The 21,826-nt window shown below is 46.5% G+C and overlaps 1 protein-coding gene across 6 annotated transcripts in view; it reads left to right on the top strand.

Annotated features, from left to right (window-relative positions):
* Positions 1-21,826, top strand: part of TNIK (TRAF2 and NCK interacting kinase) — a 153,773-nt gene that overhangs the window by 75,720 nt on the left and 56,227 nt on the right. For all 6 annotated transcript variants that reach the window (XM_053951167.1, XM_053951166.1, XM_053951169.1 and 3 more), the window contains exons 3-7: positions 4,007-4,063; positions 8,302-8,427; positions 16,693-16,803; positions 19,116-19,206; positions 20,555-20,685. In XM_053951167.1, the coding sequence (XP_053807142.1) occupies positions 4,007-4,063; positions 8,302-8,427; positions 16,693-16,803; positions 19,116-19,206; positions 20,555-20,685 (516 nt within the window). The remainder of the gene's footprint in view (positions 1-4,006; positions 4,064-8,301; positions 8,428-16,692; positions 16,804-19,115; positions 19,207-20,554; positions 20,686-21,826) is intronic.

Genomic DNA, 21,826 nt, shown 5'->3' with positions numbered 1-21,826 from the left:
ATGTGTGGTGCTTGCTTCATTTGTAGAAATTAGTCTTAATACTTGACATTATCAAGTTAGTGATAGTTGATATAACATTTTGAGAGTAATTAGGAGCATGAATTTATGCTCAGATGGATGTTCAATTAAAAACTGTGGCAGCTTTGAAGATCATGCTTGAATAGTCCTGAGGCTGAAATGTGGGTTTGTACCCAAGTGAACCTTGACAGCGAATCTGGAGAGGGGGAAATGCTTTAGTAGCTCAGTTTTCCTCCTGTATGTTTTATGCCATCGTAGCCATCAGTGTCTGTAAGTGCTGAATTCATGGAGATGAAGAGCCAGAGGCAGAACCTGCCTTGGGAAAGAGCAGGGAGATGCTGGAGGATGTTTGTGTGTTTGGGGCCTCTGGGAGCTGTACCCCAGGTGGTGCTGGCAGTGCTGCTGCAAACCTTGCAGTGCTGACTGTGAACAGCCAGCATGGGGTAACCAAATTCCTTCTGGAGACCTCTTCCCTTCCTCCCCTTGGGTTTCTGGAGGTTCAGTTGCCATCCCACGTGAGTGGGGAGGGAACGTTGGGAAAACCCATGGTTGCATCCAAAGCAAAGGTGGTGCCATGCAGGAGTTGGAGCCCTGCAGCAGAACGGGGGTGGTGGTGGGATGGTGGGATGTGGTGGAAGGTTGGGCTCAGGGAGTGGTCCTGGTTCCCGTGCACCTCTGGCTCTTCCGTACGAGCATCTGGAAGCAGCTCACCACCCAGCAGAAAAATCCTGAGCAGCAGGAGACAAAGAGGGTAGACAAAATGTTACAGATTGCTAAGGTGCCTCTTTTCCACCAGCAGACAGACCACTGAGTGCAGGCAGCAGGTGAGGAGGGCACAGAGGGCAAGGGTGGCTCAGTGTTGGCTGTTCTCTGCCAGCTACCTTTGCTCCTCTCACCAAAAACAGCTGGTGCTGTGGTCTGAAGGCTCAGAAGTGGCTGTTTCAGCCAGGAGAGGTCTCATCCTCCTGAAGGCTTTGCCTTCGGGCAGCTGTATCCTCTCCAGCATGCCCATGGGGGCACTAAAACTGAGGACTTTTGAAAAAATGGAGATTTTCTCTTGAACCACAACACTTCTTGCCTGTTTTGAGCCACATTTTTGGTGTTGAGGAGGCAGAGTTGAGCAGAGGAGCAGGAGTAGGGCTCAGTCTTAATGTGGTCTTTGGATGGATGGTGGCTGATGGTGTGTGATGGTTTAAAGGGAAAAGCCAACAAGTTTTGGGGGGTGGAGGACACAGAGGAGGTAAAAGCATCACAACAGAGCTTTTTGGTGCTTTTTTTATATTGCTACCCTTCTTTTGTAGCTTTCTTACAGCAGCACAGATTAACACTTGACATTAATTAATTCCCAATTTCAGCTTGCCTTGGCTTTGGCAGTGGTGGTTCCACTTCCTGATCCAACTGATAATTTGGAGAGACTGCAGGGACACTGGTGCTTCTGGACTTGCTTCCAGGCTTTGGGCACAGGCACTGGAATCTGTGTGGCCAAGGTGCCAGAGGTGGCTGGTGGCTGATGCTGTGAGAGGGGTTTATTGCTCCTGTGGCATCTTTTAATGGGAACAGGTTGGATGTCGATTTATTTCCTCTGTTGCATCTCTCACTTCCAGTTCTTGCTGTCTTCCTCCAAGCCTGTCTGTATCTTTATTGCAAATTCAAGGACATCTGCAATAGGGTAAAAATCAACTGGGTTTTCTAAACTATTTATGAAGGTTTCACAGCTAGTCTCAGTGCTGAGCAGTAGGTTGAATTAAAAGGGATGGTTGACTGGTGAGGAGATGCCTGTTTTCCCCAGATGGCTTCATCTGCCAGGGTGAAGCTCTACAATCCATTATTGTGAACAAACTGTAGGAAAAGCAAACCTTTGCTACAATATCCCAGGGTGAACACTTACTGGTTCTACTCCGCCTGATTTTTGCGTGACTAAGTGCCCCTCATGGCTTACATTAACATATGTTTCCAAGTGGTTTATTTTGTTTGGGTAAATGCTTACACACAATATTAAGTTCTTACCATTGTCTGTAAATATTTGGGAGGTGTACAAGGAGGCAGCAGATTCCTGGGAGAAGGATGCTGTGGCCACATAGGGATCCCTTTCCCCTTGGCTGGCACTGAGGGAAAGAGGAGCACTTCACCACGGCAAAGCTGGGGCATTTCCTTAAAATACAAAATGAGGTGGTGATGCATCACATGAAGGCAGGTATAACTCCTAAATCCATGGTTGAAATGCCCCAGCTTGCTTCCCCCTCCTCCTCCTCCATCTCACGGGAGACGGGGCGTGCCATGGTCCAAGTGTTTACCCTGCTGGTGCTCTGTGGGCTTTAATTAAAGTGTCAGTACACGTGGGGACTTCCTGGGCAAGCCAACAAGGACAAATTTAGGAAGAGGAGGATTTGTTTCTGCAGATTGTGCTGTCTCAATAGATGGTGTCTAGTGACGTGCCCCTCCTTCCCGACGGCCACATCCAGGGGATGCTTCAGCCACAGCCTGGGGCTGCTGGGCTGGCTTGGTTTTATTACTTTCTATGTTGCACATTCTTAAAAGTAAAGCTCTTTTTCCGCTGCTAGAACATGGGCTTGCTCAGGACATATAAATTGTGTTAATAAATGAGCGAGGAGCCCTGGTGGGTGAATTGGCTTCCTGGTGAAGTCATAAATTTGGAGAAGATGATGCTGCCTTGCTCCACAGCCGGCGCGTGGGTTTGCTTCCCAGCGCCGTGCCTGGAAACCTGAGGGACCAGGGAGAGGTTCCCATGTCTGGTAATTCAGGGTTCTTGAGCTGAGATGGTGTGAAAGACCATCTCCACTCTGCAGGAGGGCTGGGAGACCTGACAAAAACTGCAGCTCATCAACACACACACACTGCTGTGGGGGCAGGAGGAGCCTGCAATTTAGGAAAAGCTTCGATTTTTCCCTTTTTCTGCCGCTGTAGCTTTGACCCCTCTTCACCTCTGCTGCTGGTTCTGTCCTTGGTGTGTTAATTATCAGTGCTGCAGGGCAGGAGCTGCCATTCCCTCTGTGTCTTCCACATCATATCTCACAAGATGGGGCCTTGGGCAGCTCCCATAGTAAATAGGGATGTAAACTGGGAAATAGGGATGCTTCCCTTTGCCTCCCAGCTCTCCTGTTAGGATCAGCATTTGCTGGCTTTCCTGGAGGAAAAACATCTTTTCCTCAGGCTGCCTGGTTTGGAAGCAGAGCACATGTCCTGCAGTTGGGGGTGGGAATGATTTGATATGAGCATTTTGGATATGATGTTGTGTGAGCCGTTTCTCAGGAAAGGAGGAAAGGCTGACAATTGCCTTGCTTGACAGCAGTTGTGTTGGTTTTAAGACCTCATAAATAGTTGGAGCTCTTTTATATTTTCACCATCTCTCCCAGGCATTTTCCCATTAGGATTAATGTAGTCGAGCACTGTGCAACAAACAGCTCATTGCAGTGATTTGCTCATTTTTTTTCAGTTGCTGAAAACTGTAAAAACCTCTCTAGCCTGCTAACCAAGTCTTTCTGAAAGTAAATAAATTACTGGCCAGAGTGAATTTGATGCCCTGCAGGCCAGGGGTCCCTGGTGTGTGCCCAGGTCCATGAGAGCAGGGATGGGACCTGGGTGGGCTGAAGGCAGTGTGGGTACCCCAGCCTGCACATTCCCATCATCTCAGCTCCAGCAGCCCATTTCCAGCCGAGTCATGCTCTGTGCTCAGGAGAGGCCCCAAGCTGGTTTTTTTGTGCATGGCTGAGCATTAAAGGGTATTTCCAGCACTTGTTTGCCAGGAAAATACAGCACTGAAGGCCCTGTACAAATTAATTGTAGTGGCAGGAGGAAGGGGAGGGAATTGCTTTCTCATCATGGCTGCTGTGAAGATGCTCTTGAAAAAGCAACAAATAATGTGTGGATGCTGCCAGGGCGAGGAGATTGTTTAAGGATATTGTTCACTGTGAGGAAAACATTGTCACTGAGCAAAACCAAAACCAAATTTCTCCCTTTTCTTTTGCAGGGTCGTCATGTTAAAACAGGCCAGCTTGCTGCTATTAAGGTTATGGACGTCACCGGGGTAATGTATCCTCCTCCTCCTCCTGCATCCTTAAATTACAGATAAGAGAGGAAAGGGGATGGGGTGTGATAATGTCTGGGGGTGGGTGGAAGACTGATGTTCCTGGGATGTAAATTGCCTTTGTCTTAATGTGATACATGCTATTAAGAGGTTTTAGTTTTAATAAATATGTAAGAAAAAAATACATCTGGAAGAGTTTTGGAGATTAAGTACTTCATGCTGAAACAAAGCAGCATCCAGTTCCAGCAGTGGCTCTTTTAAATACCCTACTAAATTCGGAAGAAAATCATGGAATTATTTGGGTTGGAAGGGACCTTAAAGATCATCCAGTTCCAATCCCTGTCATGGGACACCTTCCATTGTCCAAAGCTGCTCCAAGCCCCATCCAGCCTGGCCTTGGACACTTCCAGGGATGGGGCAGTCACAACTTCTCTGGGCAACCTGTGCCAGGGCCTCACACCCTCACAGGGAAGAATTTCTTCCCAATATCCCCTGTCAGTTTGAAGCCATTCCCTCTTGTCCTATTGTACATGACCTTGTCTAAAGTAGCAACAGGACTGTGTATTCACAACTCATTTCTGTTTCTCTGCATCTATGATTTTCACTGAAGAGCTTTTGTTCACCAAAAATATGTTGCAATTATTGTAATGAATAGCTTCACGAGGCAAGTTGAATAACTCCTGTGCATCCTACTGATAAAAAGGAAAAAACCACACCACCCTGGTTTCAAAGGTGGCTCTTTTGAAATTTATGTCAGACTGAGAACCAAGAATTTACAAATCATTAAATTAATAACAAAATTGAGGGGAAAGGATGGTTTCACCATTTCCCAGTTGTCACATAAGAAAAAATTAGTTGCTATGATCTAAAAACATAGATGCATTTAGGAGCGTGGCATGAAGATGCTTTTTCTTGAGGTTTTTCTTTTTTCTAACTGCAGTACTATCCCTCCCAAAGTTCCTGCCCTGGAAACAATGCCAGGCTTGGGAGTAAGAATGTGTTTTGTTGTGCTTTGTCTTTTTTTTTTTTTTTTTTTTTTTTAACTGGAATAACACATTTCAAAATTAGGACTCGATCACAATCTACCCACCTTAATTTTTGAGTTAATGTAGCATTCAGGAGCTCAGCACATGCAGAAATGACTCTCTGTGGAAGCAGTCAGCTGGCCTTGGGAATCTGTTTTGAAATACCTTAGATGCTGTGGTGTGGTATTAATATCTTTGGGACTTTCATCCAGGTTATTTTTGGTGCTAACAGGTGAATTGGTGTGTGGAAATAAGTCTGTAAATGTGAATGAGATTTGTTCCTGTTTACTTGTAGTATCTGCAAGTGCCATTTATCTCGTTCTCGTGGGAAGCAAGCTCCAAGGGAATAGGCAAACCCACCAAGCATAAACCCATGGCATAAATAGCAGTGAAATTCCCATGGGATGAAGTCTGATGTTAGAATGAATTTTAGCTGAGAAATCAAAGTATTACTCTGAGGCCAAACACAGGCTTAGATTTGAATCCACACTTAATTAAGTTGTTTTAAAATACTTCCAAGAAAAGATATTGGCGAAAAGTACCTGAAATCTGATACTGCCCAATAATCATTTCATACACATCTTTAAGTAGATGTCCCTGATCTAAGACTTAACCTTGTAAATCTGGGCCTCATGTCTGAATGTACAGGGTGTAAATCAGATATTTGTTGTGGGATGTGGCTTTTGGAGATTTAGTTATTTTCCCCTTAGGCTGCTTTTAGGCAGGGAAGGCTCGTTGAAGGCAGGAGCAGGCTGGGGCAGGATGGGCAGTGACCACAGTGCAGGCAGTGCTGACCTGTGCTCTGATAAGAGCTATCTGTGCTCCAAATCTCTTGTTGCTGAAGGCACTTCTAGAGCCTGAAGGAATGGTCTTGGGCATTGCTTCTGGAGGAATTTCTAAAGCTGGTCCCTGCATTGTGCCCACAGCCATGCTTGGCATCTGCTCCAGGCTCAGTGCAAACGCTGCTGCTGAAAACCCAAACTCAATCCCTGGCCTCCTCCTCACACACAGTTTCAGAGCTGCCACTGCTCCATTTGATCCTGACCTTCCATCCCACCTGTTTTTCCAGGATATCCCTGATGACAGTGTGTCTTTCAGAAGTCAGCAGAGAACAGAATTAGTGGGGTCATCCCAGCCATGGCCATCTGCAGCTTTTGGAGTGTAAAGCCCAGGCTGGATGAGGCTCTGAGCAGCCTGGTCTAGTGGAAGGTGTCCCTGCCCATGGTGTGGGGGGGAACTAGGTGATCTTTAAGGTCTCTTCCAGCCCCCAAACCATGATGATTCTGTGTTCAGTGAGCTCCCAGACAGCATTTCACCCTGACCACGTGCTTTGTGCTAAACCCCAGCAGGCTCCTGACAATGATGCTTTGTTTAACTCATCTCTGCTCTTATGAGAGATTGCAGAATAGAGGTCCTCAAATAGCAGCACTTCATCAGTTTGGGCAGCTGCTCACTCTGAATTCAGAGTTCAGATTCATTTTCCAGGGGCTAGTCCTGCTGTGTGCTGCATGACCTACATCCAGAGATGGATGTAACAGAATCAGTTGATGGAGGCAAAGTGAGGCAGCAAAGCCTGGCCTGTGGCTTTTGTTGGGTTTGGGATTGGAGTAGTTGCCACAGCTTGCTGTGATGATTCCATTTTCTTCCCTACCTCTCTGGATTTGCTGGGGATGATCGCTCTCAGTAGTCGTGCTTGGAGCAGGAGTTTGTGCTGGAGCCCCTGAGCCTGTCCATGCAGACATGTCCTCCAGTGCCATCCACAGATCTTATGCTTTGGAGGGTTTTCCCCCCATTTTCAGTTCTTCAACTTGAAGATGGAGTCAAAATAAAACTTTAGACCAATTGTCCCTCTGGCTTGCCTCCATTTTTTCTAGAGAGCCAGGCATGAATGGAGGGATGACTGAAAAGCTGGCTGGGTGCTCAGAGAGCTGGAGGGATTTTGTGCTGGGTGCTCCTCCTTGGTCCTAGCACTGTTGAGCATCCAGCTGCTTTTTAGTTGTTGTTGCAAAGGGTTTCAATTAATAAAATCATCTCTGATAACCTTCATGATATATGCCCTGGTTTCCTGGACAAATCAAAACAAGCAAAGTTGTGTTGACTGCCTAAAGGGAGGTGATAAAGGTTCTTCCAGAACAGTCCCCTGGTTTTCTTTGTGATGTTTGAGCCTGTTCCTCCTCCTCTTTGGTGCTTATACCCTCCGTGTTCTTATAAAAAATAAAACTGGAGGTTGTTTATGCAAGCTCCATCCAGATATTTATTGTACTGGTTCTTCTTGTCTTCACTTTTGCTGTTCTTTCCTGAATGGTATTTTGGGAAGAAAGATGTGTTTCTGTCCATGTTGTGTGACATCTAGACAGGGGGCACTGCTCCTCAAGAAAAGCTGCTTCTGCAGCTCTGCTGCTCTGTGAGTGCCTTGTCCTTTGCCCATTTGTAAAACTGAGGTCAGGAGAGGCAGGTGAGGGACCCGAGGGGAATAAAGGAGAATAAAGAACAAACAGCCTTCCTTTATAATAAAGCTCATTGACATGAAGGTGCTAAGTGCTTCCTGTGGAAATACAGGGGGCTGGAATTCAGTCAGCTTAAAATAAAACCAGGCCACCTTTGATGGGTGTGAGAACAAAGAGGTGGGACTTCAAAACAGGTATTGGTGTGGCTCCTCTGCCTCTGCTGCTTCAGCTGAAGCCACTTTGCAGATGGGACAGAGAGGGGCTGGGACAGCCCATGGGAATGGTGCTTGCCACCAGGACTGAGTTATTCTGATGGAGTTTATGGACAGGCAGTGCCTGCCTGCTCCCCTTGTGGTGCCACCCCACCACCAGCAGCTCCTGGTGTTTCCAGAGGGCTTGTGCTGCTTCCAGGGTGGGCAGGAGTGATGTGCCAGAGAGGTGGGAGCACAGGAGCACTTCTGCCATGCAGTGGTTTGTAGGAAAACACCTTCTGGGCCTCTGGTGTGCCTGTGAGGGTGTGTTAATGCATCACTGGGGTAACACAGGTATGGTTGAGCCTCAGAGCAACATGAGTCTCCAGTGCAGCTCCCAGGCTCCCAGGATCTGCTGCAAAGTGGCTGTAAAATATGGTGCAAAACACCTGAGAGGTCAGTCAGGAATGGGGTACTTGGAAGTTCACCCATGTGCAAAGACAGCTCCGATCCTGTCAAGTACAGTTTCTTAATGCCTCTGCTTTTGTCTTTCTTTTCTTTTCCCCTCATCCCAGGATGAAGAGGAAGAGATCAAACAAGAAATTAACATGCTAAAAAAGTATTCTCATCACCGAAATATTGCTACATATTATGGTGCTTTTATTAAAAAGAACCCACCAGGCATGGATGATCAGCTCTGGGTAAGTTGCTTTCTTTTCTTTAAAATAACTGGGATTTGACAGAGATTTTTCTACTCTGAATTGTCCTCTTACCAGCACCCAGCTTACACAGAACCCCTTATTTTGCATTCATCTTTTTCAAAGTCACAGCTTTGATCAGGCTCTTGCTGCTCTGCAAAATGCATCTCCATTTTGCCATAAAATCTTTGCAGGCTGATGGTAAACCGATTTTTATTTTGAAGTGTCATTAGCAATGTCTTTATTACAATAGTCAGTTGGAAATCATTCCATCTTCTGGCAGTTGGAGGGGGCTGGGAACATCTCTGGGAAGATGGAGGCTGAGGGTGATTCCTGCCAGCTCTTGGTGGTGCCTCTCGTGCTTCACATTTCATGGAACCTGTGCAGGGAGATAAAGAGGAGGGGGACAGTGAGGGGAGGTCAGGGGGATCTGTGGCTGCTCAGCCACTTTGGTGGAGACATCTGACGTTGCTGAAGGGCACCGAGCTGCTTTGTGTCTCTGCAAATCCTCGGCTGCCTCCTCCTGCTGCTTCCCTTGTCAGGGCCTTCTTGGTTATTAATTCAGCATTCCCAGAGCAGGGAGGATGGAGTTTAAATCTGCTTTATCCCTGGGGAGAGACAGAGCATCAGAGCCCAGTCCCTTTGGCAGCAGCTGGTGCTCAGTGGGCCAGGCAGGGCAGTGGCACTGCGAGTCAGGGCTCCAGTCGTTGCTGTAGAATTAATTAAAGTTGTTGTGTTGTGTTCTGAGCTTGGCTGTGCTGGTTGGAGTCTCTGGAGCAGCAGCCTGCAGTGCCTCTGGCCATTAGAGCAGCAGTGTAGGACCCTGCTTTCCTTAGAGGTCTCTTGGAGTGAAGGTTCCGTTGGAGTTACCATCAGTACAACGACCTGGATGTTGTCCTGTGGTTGGAAAAGTCTTTATTTCCTCACAGTCTTGTAAATCCAGTAAATTCTGCCTTACCCATGTGTGGTTTCCAAAGCTTTTCTGTGCCTGAGCAAGGTTGCTGCAGCCTAATTTTTCAAGGGTGACAAATATCCATGGTTCACCTGGGGGACCACGGAGATGCTGAAGAGCAGCAGCACGCTCTTCCCTCTACTTTCTGTACCACATAGGCTTGATTTTAGCAAAATGTTTGGTGACTTTAGCTGTTTGCCCCTGCACCCACATGCCAGAGCATCCAGTGGAAGTGGAGGGATTCGGAGGAGGTTCCTCCCAGGAGAAAACTACAGACTTCTGTGCCAGTTTGTTCCCCAAGACTTTCTGATACACTGAATTATTGGGAAGACTTGGGGGCTTGGACTCCAGGCGTGTTCCTAGCCTGGGTGTCCAGATTATTTTTGCTGGAAACTCTTAAAAACCATGTTCTTTGCAGCTGGCCTGGGATTCAGCGAGGCAAAAGCTGTCAGGCTGAGAAATGCTCTTGCATGCCATGAAATTCCATTTGGCTTTGGCTGGTTTATAATTTTCTTTTTTTTTTTTTTTTAAGTGAAATATTAAAACAGCTCACAATGTTCCTTCTTGTGCTGCAGGAGTGCCTGGAGGGAAAAAAAAAAATCCCACCAACTATGTGCCAAGTCCCCCAGTATTGAGAGGAGCCCTCCCTGGTGCTGGGCTCTGCTCAGTGCCTTTACACTGGTTGGGTCTGGGGTTTGTGTGCTCTGACCAAGCAAGAGGGTTTGGTTTTGTTTCTTTCCTCCAGCTCCAGTACAAAGGGCTCTTGGCACACACAAGTGTTAATAAAAGAACTGTCCAAACTTTCAAAATGAAAAGCTTCTTGGATTAAGAGGCATGGCCTGAAGAGTGATGGTATGGAGCTGTGTCAGGGGAGGTTTAAGGCGGGTATGAGGAAAGGGTTGTACACCCAGTGGGTGGTTGGGCACTGGAACAGGCTCCCCAGGTAAGTGGTCACAGCACCAAGCCTGATGGAATTCAGAAAGCGTTTGCACAAAGCTCTCAGGCACAGGGTGGAATTCTTGGGGTTTTCCTGTTCAGGATGAGGAGTTGGATTCAATGGTCCTACTGGGATCCCTCCCTACTCAGGATATTCTGTGATTCTTCCATCGATCCCCATCCCCGTGACACAGCAGAGGAGGCTGTAGGTGCTGTATCACCTTCACATGCCCCAGGTCAGGAGGGCAACCTGGGTTTTCCCTGATGGATCACCCACTCATGCAAAGGGAGAAGATGGTCACAATCCAGCTATGCTGCTTGTTCTGGGCCCCTGGAAAAGGCAGACTGGATAATCTGAATTATCGACCAGACCCCTGCCTCACCTCTCAATTTGGGGCCTTTCTCATGTGTTACTGAAAAAGATATTTTCAAAAGCTGCTTTTCTTGCAGCTCACTGGGGTGTGAGGGGGTTTTTTAAGTCTATGCCCAGTGCTGGGACTGGTGAAGGTATTCCTGGGAAAGCTCCCCAGCCCTGGAGGAGAGGTGTGCTGGTGCCACTGTGTTAAATAGCTGCTGTTTCAGGATCTGATTGAATTAGGACTTGTGTGAACTCTATCAGTCTTGCCTCACAGATAAAGGCTTGTTTATTTTTCATTGGCTCTTTGTTGAAATAAAACGGTTTCTGATAATGCCCAAGTAATTCTTTTTATCGACACTCGGGAGGCTGATACGGAAATAAAAAATAGGGAACTCTTTCAGTGGAGATTAAGATCTCTCAGAAACGTGGCAGGCTTCCCACATGAAGTATTGTCAGTGCTGCTGTTCCATTCCACAACAGCCACTTGCCCTGAAAGATGAACTCAAGCTCACTAAAAATCCCTGTTTTCAGAAATTAGGGAGCTGTGCAGAGGGTGTTATAGCAGATGCATCACAAATCTGCTATGATAGGCAAAAAAAAAGGAAGCAGAAGTCATAGGGACAACCTTTATGGAACATTTAAAAAGAAATTTTAAAATATGAGGTAGATTTATTCTTGTGTTGGATAATGTGTTGCATTCTGGGGTGCTGTGAGCCTTGGGGAGGGCTTGTGCATCTCTCTAGCTGAGGCAAGGGGGTCCTGCTCTGGTGCAAGGGGACAGGGTGAGGGTGGCCTGCAGAAACTGGGGAAATTCCCGGGGGATGTGAGGATCCAGATAATCAGTAAACTGCTGCTTCTCAGAGTTAAACTCATTCAATTCCCCTTGCTCTTCTCAAATCTAAGCTATGGGATACCTGGCTGTGCATAACACAGAGAGGTTGTTGAGATATTTTTGGGGTGGGTGGGTGTTTTTTTAAGTGGTGGGAGGTGAGGCATTCATTAACAAGTGTGAGCTGGGTGGGGGAGGTGATCCCATCCCAAAGGACCCCTGCCCTGAGCACTGCTGGAAGCTGCAGGTGCTGTGCCCCCATACGCTGTGCCCGTGTGTAGGGTGGTGGAGGTGCCACTCAGCTGGACACTTGTCATCTGCCCTTGCTGTCCCCTGTGCACTGAGGCCATGGACAGAGCAGCCCTCCCACCATGTGCAGCGGGCACAGGGGCTGTGCAGAGTGTGGGGGCTGAGCAAAGGCTGGCAGCAACCCAGAGCCCACCCAGGGCAGGGCAGAGCCCGCAGGGTCCCCAGGGCCAGCGCTGGCTTTGATGGATGGGCTGCCATGGCAACCCTGCCCGCAGCTGCATCTGTCACCAAGGGGGAACAAATTGCTAATAGGCAGGTTGCCAGATACCCACGTGGTGAGGTGGCCTCTGGGGTGTCCTCTGCAGCAGATAATCTAGGGCAGTGTGAGGGGAAAAAGGAATGAGGGTGATGTGGGAACAGCCCCTCGGTCAGGGTGGCACTGCTGCAGCTGTGCAGTGCTCAGGGCTGTGACTGTGTAGTTGCAATGTGTTGTTTCACTCCGTTGAGCTCTAGGGCCCCACTGAATTGCTTTAGGGTGATGTGAACAGAGTCACACCAGGGATCTGGAGAGCAGAAACGGGGGCAGCAAGGCTATTGAAAATCGAGCATGAGCTGTCAAAGCACTGGGTTACACCTGTGCAGCTCTGAGCAGGACTGCTCTTAATCTGCTTATGTATCCTGAAAAATATTTTTGGGCAGTTGCTGATTCTTTGCATTACAGAAATTAGATCATGAAACATTTGAGAGGAGTCAGTTTTTGGTTGAGCTCTATCTCTCTTTAGTCTCTCCAAGCTCTGCAGTCCCAGGGGAGTGTGGAAGGATCAGGGCTGCTCCTCTGGCCCCTGACCAAGAGCTCAGGTTTTCCAGAGCAGATTTCTTCTGCTGTTTGGCAGAGTAATCCAGCACTATTTAACTCTGACTGCTCTTCAAAGCAATGTCAGTGCTGTAAACACTGCAGGACTGTGAGCCCAGCTCCTTTTGCTGCCATCCCTAACCCAAAGACATCAGCCTGCTCAGGACCCATGGTGTCAGCTGCCTGCTGCCTCCCCAAGGGGTATGGCTTGCTTGGCTGGGCTTGACATCCAGGGAGGTGCAGGCAAGTCATTTATTGAGGAACTCGTGTGAGAGCACTGGGATGCTGCTGCTGGAGAGGAGAGAGCAGAGCAGAGCTGGCCCCCGTGCTCCCACCTGGGTGTGCGGCTGCAGTGTCAGCCTGGTCCCAGCCCAGCACCAGCAGAAACAATGAAAACCTGGCCTTGTCTCACTGCTGAATATTTTAGTTGCTGCTTAACACCCATTGGATTGCTGTTTCTGTTTCTGAAATGGGCATCAGCTTTTCTGCTGATCCACCAAGGGAAGGTCTCTGTGTTTCTGATGCTCCCTCACTGCCTCCAGGTGCCAAAATGTGGGGCATGAGGGACTCCTCTGCATGGGAGCCAGGCTGAGGGGTGGGATGAGAAACTTGAGTGGCCTGGGCATATGGGACCATGTTGCACCCAGGTTCTGTTTACGAACACAGCAGAACGATTGATTTCCAGCAGCATTTAGTCTGAGGGTGTTGTGTGCTTGTTTTCTGTAACTTCAAAGAAGTCAAATTGTTCCCGAGCTGAGGCATAGGAGCACAGAAGGATTTGTCTTGTGTAATAAAGTATTTAATTTGGGAGAGTTCCTCTGGACAAGCTGGAGCAGTTCACTGCAAGATGAATTGGAGTCAGTGTTCTGGAGATGCTCAGGTTTGAGCTCTTCCAGCAGTGATTGGAGCAGAGGTCTTGCCATTCCTAAACAGAGGAAAGTAGTGGTTGATTTGAAATCTGAAAAGGCTCTTTAAACAAAAAATTCATGAGACAGCAGGACACAGAGATTTACAGCTGCAGCTTCTGAATTGCCTTGCTTATGAAGTTTGCTGTCACTCTGGTATGAAGAGCTAAGTAAATGCTAAATGAACTGTATTTAAAAATACTTCTTCAATAAACGTCCTTGCAAATTAAATTTCTCAAGTTGATCTTACCTTTAGCCCATCTTGATGATAATTTTAATTATAGTTAATATAAATTCAATATCCGTTTCCAGTTTATTGTCTTACTCCATCATGGCTTCATCCCTTAAGAAAATTGGTAATGATGCAAGTGTGTGAGGGCAACACACTCACCCAGAGGTATGAGACTGGTGAGAAAGTATTTTAGTATCCAAGTGCTCTTTGAAGCCTTTTCTGAGTGTATTAAGCTCTGCCCTAAAATCAGCAAGAACTTCTGCTCATTTAAATTTTTCTCCTGGAAGACTGTTGGTTTCCAGCTTAAACATGGAACAGTGTTCTTAAATTGATATTATGATAGTATCTGCATTGTTCTTCTCCCTCTCTGGTGCTTGCCTGTGCTTATTGTTGGCAAAATACACAGATAGCCCATAATTATTCATTCTCTGCATGGCTGAACGGGCCCTCAGCTCCTCGGAGAAGACCCGGTCATGTTCCTGTACCCACTCCAGTGTGCATTTATTGTTCTTGGTCTCCATCCCCCAGCAGGACATCAGTGCTGTGGGTTAGGTCTCACCTGGCCTGTTGGGTGTCTCCTTGGCCTGCCATCATCTGTGGTTCCTCTCCTTGGAGGCTGCACTGTATGAGCTGTGGTTGGGAATTCTGTAGCATCCTTCCACCTGAGGAGCATGAGAAGCCATGAAAGCAAAAGTGGATCCCAGTGCTGCACACAGCAGCCACCCAAACATGGGAATGGAGGTGTCCCATCAGCTCTCCATCAGGGACAAGGATCCTCAGGTAGCCTTGTCACCTTTCTGCTGCTGGTTTTCTTGGAGAATTCATGGCAGAACTTTCAGGCTTTCATGGTGCTCAGCCCCCTTGGTGCTGGCAGAGATTTGCCAGTGCTGGATATTTCCCTGTGGATGTTATGGGACTATGCATGTCTTTAAAAACTGAGTTGGAAACACCCCTTCTGTGACTTTTTCTTTTTTTCTCTGTTAATTTAATCTCCAGGAGGTTTCACAGTTACAGATTTGGGATACATCAGCAGGTGGCTGTATCATTCCCCTCCTGGTGTGAAGTTAATCTTTGCTCTATGGAAATCAAGGGCAGGGTAGAGGACCAAGCAAACTGCCAGCTCCATTAAGATAATGTGGCAAATTAATGGATGTACTATGTGCTTTTAATGGGATTTCTTCCATATTCTTTTAAGCATTTTGTTTGCCATGCACAGCATAGCAAGCCCTTCCTCCTCCTCTTGCTCCAAACCCTGGTGAGAGCCTGTGGAAGAGTTTCCATGGAAGAAGACTGGAGAGGGCAGCATTTTGGATTGCAAGATGTTTGTGGCTGGCTCAGCTGTCCAGGATTTTCCTTTCCGAATCTGCTGCTGTAGTATCCCAGATGTTTAATCAGACACACATGCAGAGGCTGATATTCCACGCGTGTCAATGGTCCAAAGGGAAGAAAGAGAGGAAAAGCAGCTTCGAAACCAGTTGTTCCATTTTTCTGCATTCACTGAGCAATGAGCAGCTAGGAGTTAGGCCATGTCAGTGACCCATCTGCATGGCTTGGCTGCTGCTGGCGTGAAAGAGCTGTAGGGGCATTCCTTGCTTTTGCACGGGGCAAATTTTGGCCAGTGACTCATCCATTTCTGCCATTTCTTCCATTTCTTGAAGCCACTTTCATGACTTAACAGGGGCATTCCAAGAATTTTTCAGCACCAGTTCAGGAAGAAAAGAGAAACTTAACATCAAAACTAAAGATAGCAGCATGGTCAAAGCCAAGTAAGGTATAGTCTGCTCAAGTATTTTATTTAGCCTGAAGGTTTATGGCAGTCCTGTGTCTGGATTTTATGATCATTATAATTTATGATAGTCTTAAATCACTGCATTTGTGCAATTTGGTCAGGAATAACCCTTCTGCTGTTTTAATTCTCTTCTTGGCCTGTGCTTTTAATAGTGATGTCACTTGTTTGGAGAATGTTAAATGCCATGTAAGCCTCATGTGATAAGAAACTTGAAACATGCACATTGAAGAATCTGGCAAGGGAATATCTTCAAGTAGGAAGATCTAATTGGAAAACATGGTTTCACATCTGAGAGGAAGGCACTTGCACAGGCCTTGGAGGAGGCTTGTTGCACACATGGGCTGTACTCACTTTCTGGAGCACGCTGATGGCTCCTGCACACCCTGGGGAACTGCAAAATCCCAGGGAGGCAGACTCACATCCCATGCTATTTTTGTAATGTTTATTTCACAGTTGTTCAATGACAGGATTAAGTTCGGGCTGGGTTAGATCATTACACTTCTATATTTGATATTTTGAAACTTTGGAAACTCGTACCACTTTGGTACAAGTGGTGGTGGCCAGTCATGTTGGAACCAGCCTGAGCTGCAGGACAGCAGCTCTCTCCTGGGAAGCCTGACACTGCTTGGCAACCTTCCCCTCAAAGGAGCTTTCCTGCTCAAAGACATGGTCAGAACTAAAGGTTGTCTGGTTAAATAAAAAATAAAAATTGAAAAGTACACCTTGTTCCTAAATCATAGGAAGCTTTCAAATATCTGCCTCAGTGCCTTTGTATTTTCAGATTTGAAGAACTTGCATGCAAGAGGCAGAGTTTCATTTTATTGCTGTTGATACTAAACATTGATCAGAAGTATAAAGTAGGGCATGTAGGGGTGGGTTTTGAGATTCTGATCTCCTCCACTGATTTTCAGCGCTAGACTGATTCCTGTTTCTTGGTTCCAATCTTCTGGAGGGTCACAAGCCTTTCAAGCCTTCCAGCGTTTTATTGTTTCATGTTATAACAAACCCCAAATGGATTACAAGCTGATAGGTCCAAGATGATGTTCCAGTGGCTCTGTGTAGCACCATGGGGTCCCCACAGAAGCAGTGCCAGTGTCAGGATGCTGCTGGTGGTGTCACTGCACGACATTAATGTCATTAATTACATCCCTGTTCCCTTTGGCAGCTGGTGATGGAGTTCTGCGGCGCGGGCTCCGTCACTGACCTCATCAAGAACACGAAGGGGAACACCTTGAAGGAGGAGTGGATTGCCTACATCTGCAGAGAGATTTTGCGGGTACGTGTCCAGGGGGAGCTGAATGTTGTTGGGAATGTGGCAGTTCAGTGCTCAGGGGACACGGGAAGCCTTTGGCTCCGCAGATTTCGTGGATGCTGTGCTGCCATGGGCTGGAGCCTCTGCGGTGCCAGCAGGCGTGAATGATTCATGTGCCTGCATGATGCATAATAAATAAGCCCTGCTTTATGCCCTTTAGCTCTGTTAGTTGCCTGAATTTTAACCCTCTTTTTCCTCCAACAAAAGTATAATCTCCTATTAGTAATAAGAGGGCAAAGATTTATTTATGTTAGAATTACGTTATTAGTCCTCACCTTTCTGTTAACTAAAAAAGTCTGTGGAAAGAAGAATCTTCACGATTAAAAAGCATCCTATGTTTTATTAAATCCACATGTCTGAGTTTAATGAGGATGCTGCAGCTTTTATACTCGTGATGTAAATGTTTGACTGAAATGTCTTAAAATGGGCCATGCCAGAGTTTCATGTACTGAGAGATGGCAGCTTCAGCAAAGACTTTCCTGCATTTTGCATTGCTGAGATTAGAGGATGGGGTTGGAATGGTTGCCCTACATTAAAATCTATTGCTCTATGAACCGAAGACTTGTTCAAGAGAAAACAGGAATATTTGACATGTGAAGGAAACCTGTACAAGAGCCATCAAGTGGTAGGATGAGAGGAAAAGGCCTCAAGTTGCACTAGGGGAAATTTAGGAAAAATTTCTTCATCAGAGGGGTTGTTAAGCACTGGAACAGGCTGTCCAGGGAAGGATGGATCCCCATCCCTGGGGGGATTTAAAAGGGATGTGGCTGTGCCACTTAGGAGCATGGTTTTGTGGTGGCCTTGGCAGTTGTCAGGGTTATGGTTGAACTCTGTGATCTTAAAGTTCTTTTCCAACCTAAACAATTGTTTGATTCTATGAAAGAAAATGAGGCAAAATGATCTCTCCAAATGGATGTGACTGACACTGAGGCTGCCATGGGTGTCCAGAGGTGACACAGCATTTCTGCATTGACCCTGAATGCCTCTGCCCACACCAGAGTGATGTGCAGAAGATGCTGGCACTGTAACTCATCAGCTTTTGTAAGGACACTGCTTTCAGTGCCAGGAGGTCACAGTTACATGGGTTTATTTTAAGTGTATGCGCTCCATGAGCCTGCTCCTTAAAATAGTGCCTGGCAGTGACTCACATCCCAGCCTTTGACTCGTGTCCCGGGGCCAGCATTGGGTGTCACCTGTTGCATTTTGGCCACACATTGGGCGGTGCTGGGTGACCTCTGTGGGGTTTGGGGTGAGGGAAAGCTCCCAGCTTCACACTGCAGAATGTGGCTCAAGCTTGGTTCAGGCAGTGATGGACAGTTGGAATTATAACAGGAGGCTAAATCCCATATTGTTAAAGGATTTATTAAAATCCTGTGGAATTTTTGTTTTGCCTCAAATGCTCAAAGGTGCCTATAACCAAGTATAATGTGGCTTAAAAAAGGACTCCTATACAGATGTAATCTATTCCACAGTTTTCCCAAGGTAACAAGCATAAAATGACTAATAACTACCAGAAGTGATAGCAGAAATCCTTTTCTTCTTCAAATATCAATGTTTAATGTGAAATGCAAACCTAGTGCAAAATTAGTTTTTGAAGTAATCCATATTTTTCCTAAGCTGGCAGTCTAGGTGGATTTTGCTTTAAAACTGAAATAATAAATTAATGAAATAAAAATGTGGGTTGCAAAAAGAAATTAATGAGCTAATAAACCAGCACAACAGCAAAGCTTGTTTACCTTTGGCCTTTGAGACAGGCTTTTCACTTGAGCTATATCTTTATTAGGGATATGTGCAAGTTATAACATCTGTATTTGCATGGTAGTTTTTTTAATACAAGTTTCTCAGTGTACTGAAATCCAGTTTATTGGACCAATAAAACAAGATAATTGTTTTCTTCAGTTTCTGGATGATGGAAATGGAGAAAGGAGACAAACTCAGTCTATTATTTCTGCCACAGAAATGGCTCCCTGAGGCAAGGGAGCACATGGGGGAAATCATGTCTGGAGTGATGGAAGAATTTGGGTTAATACAAGTTCCTGCTGGAATGTAAAAGATTGGGTTAAAACCCGACAGAACGGACAGGCTCCTCACCAGGCATGTCCTCCCAGCATGGGACATGGGACAGTGTTTGGAGCACGTGATAAACAAAAGCATTCTCAAGTGCTTGACTCCAACTGTGAGCCTTTCATTTCTGGAGCATAATTGGTTGAGGAGGAATGTCAGAAAATAACATGCTTTGAACTTGGGTTCCTCTAACCTTTCTCTGAATTCTCCAGGGCTTGAGTCATCTACACCAGCACAAAGTAATTCATCGGGACATCAAGGGACAGAATGTATTGCTGACGGAAAATGCAGAAGTGAAACTAGGTAAGAGTGGGTTACAGCTCCTGGAAACTGCAGGTGGGCTGGCTGGGGAGGAGCAGCAAAACTGGCTTATACATGACCTGAAGAAAGAGGATGGGTACCAAGAGCTCCTCTGTGGGTTTTGTTATGTTGGCTTTGATACATGACCTTGGGAGTTGACTGAGTGCTGTGCCTCAAACTGCCAGGGGTTGATGGCCAGGTTCTGCTTGCAGAGATGCCCCTGCAGTGGTGTTTCTGCTCAGACAGCTCTGCCACCAGGTACAGGTTAAGCAACCAACACCAATTTTTCATGCCCTGGATTGAAAATTGCCCTGTGATCACTGCCAAATGTTGTCAGTGGCTGTTCCTCCGCAGCTGCATAGCAGTGTCCTGGAGAATAATCCATTTTCAGTTTAACATGACTTAATCCAGACTCCTTTTCCAAGCTAACCTGATGGAAGGGTTTAATTTGCAAGAACTACTCTGAATTTTGTGCACTCTGTTAGTCACCACAGAGAGGAGCAGGCATTGGTGTGGAGATCATATGGAAGGCAGCAGATCAGTGCAGATGATGTGTTCACATCCTCACTTATCCAGTATTGATGTTATTGAGGGTGTCTTTGCACAATCAATTTATGTTGGTGATGGAAGATCCCTTACACTGGTCATGTGTGGTGAGAGCCTGGTTTTCCCATGCCTCCTCTCTCCCTCTACAGCAGAATAAAACCCTGTCTTAACAGATGGCACCACCAGCTCGTTGGGCTTGATGCTGGTGAGGATTCCTCTCCAAGGGGAAATTCTCAAGGGCAAATCTCTAGCCATTGTGCTGTGCAAAGTGCAGTTAGTGGACCATAGAGTATTCTCTCATTGGTTTGATTTCATCATTTTTTGCTTCATTTTGCAGCTCTCTGCTTGACATTTCCCATGGGTCTTTGTCCTTGGTCCTTAGTTCCTTAAGTCTTTTGCATTTCTGCCATTTGCAGCAAGAATTTAGGTAGAAAAATGAGGCTTCCATCAGTATTTGGCAGGCTTCAATTCAAATGAGCAAGCATAGAACAAAGGCTGCTGCTTATTCATGTTGCTAACCCTGTTTCTCATTAGTATGAGGAGCTGTGATTTCTTTTCATTGCCTCCTGGCAAGGAGGAAAAGGCACAGGGTTTTATACAAAACCTGGACATCAGATGATCAGGTTTGTCCTTGACTGACCTCTGTTGATGCCAGCAGAGCTCAAACAGGAATGTCTTCAGCCACGTCCTCCTTTCCTGGCTGTGCAGGGTTGTTCTGAATGAACACAATGTTTTACACTCGGCAGCAGAGCGTTGCTCAGGTTTGTCTCTGACCTTATGATACCCCGTTGTCTCCCTGCTCCAGTGGATTTTGGTGTCAGCGCCCAGCTGGACAGGACGGTGGGCAGGAGGAACACCTTCATTGGCACGCCTTACTGGATGGCCCCCGAGGTCATCGCCTGCGACGAGAATCCCGATGCCACTTACGACTTCAAGGTACCTAAAGAGCATCTTCCTGCTCAGGAATTCAGTATATCATTGCAGCACTGAAAAACACATTGGCAGGCATTGCAGGCTCCTCCCGCTTCCTGGCTGTGGGATTTTGGGATGCCAGTTCAGGTCCAACCTGAATCTCTGTTGTGCTGTTCACGTATCCGAATTTACTGTGAGGAGTCTTTCCCTGCATGGAGAAAGGTGTCACACTTGGGCTTCCTACCTGCTACCCTGCTTTTTGGTGCTGTGTATTTAAATACTCCAGTCAAACAAGCTGTATTTGCTCTATTTACTCTGGAGAGGAGTCAGGTCAGGTTTAGAAAGGGTAAAATCACATCCTCTGGCCTGCAGGCTGATATTCACAGGGAGATGTGAAGGCTGCCACACAATCAGACGTTTAGGGGGCTGACCTACTTTTCACATGTCTCCCCAGCCTGTTTGAAGTTTATTTTTGGATCGGTGGCAGCACAACATCGCTGCTGAGTTACAATGTGGCACAGAGCCCTGTGCCATGCAGCAGATCCACAGGAAGGTTGGGAGTCCCACCTGCCCATTCAAACTACAGTGAGGTCTGATGTTTAAAGCAGGGAGAGCTTGTTATAGTTTATCCTGTTACTGCTTTACTACAAGTTTCTGGACACACATCTGTAGAAATATCCCTTGATTTTTTGTCCCTTGGTTTTTTGAAGTGTCCGGAACTTGAATTTCTAGTTCCAAACTTCCTAAGGTCCACTGAGTGTGTCCAGAGAGGAGGGCAGGGCATTGCCACATGAGCTCTAGGGGGGAAGCTCAGGCACATGTGAAGCTTGCTGTACTTCTGTTCATGTGCATGCTGAGAGGTCACAAGGTGATGTTCAAAAAGGACTTTGAGACCCTCTGGTGTGAGCTGCTTTCTAAAAGTAGAACACTCCAATGTAACAGAGCCACAGCCCACCGCTGTGATACAATTTCAGCTGCAATTACTGATTGTTCAGAGAATTTTTTTGAGAAATGAATGATTTTAAAGAAGCCAAATGATGCTCTGCTATTGCAGTCATTTAAGTGTATCAGTCAACTTTTGAACTGAGAGTTTTCTGGAGAGCAGCTCTCCAGTATGAGTTCAGACTCTGGGTTACAGAAATTGTTAATGATGAGGACATGTAGA

Source organism: Vidua chalybeata, chromosome 10 (assembly GCF_026979565.1).
Source record: "Vidua chalybeata isolate OUT-0048 chromosome 10, bVidCha1 merged haplotype, whole genome shotgun sequence".
NCBI classification, from domain to species: Eukaryota; Metazoa; Chordata; class Aves; order Passeriformes; family Viduidae; genus Vidua; species Vidua chalybeata.
The sequence above is the reverse complement of the archived record's forward strand: the minus strand, read 5'-3'. Positions and strand labels throughout refer to the sequence as shown.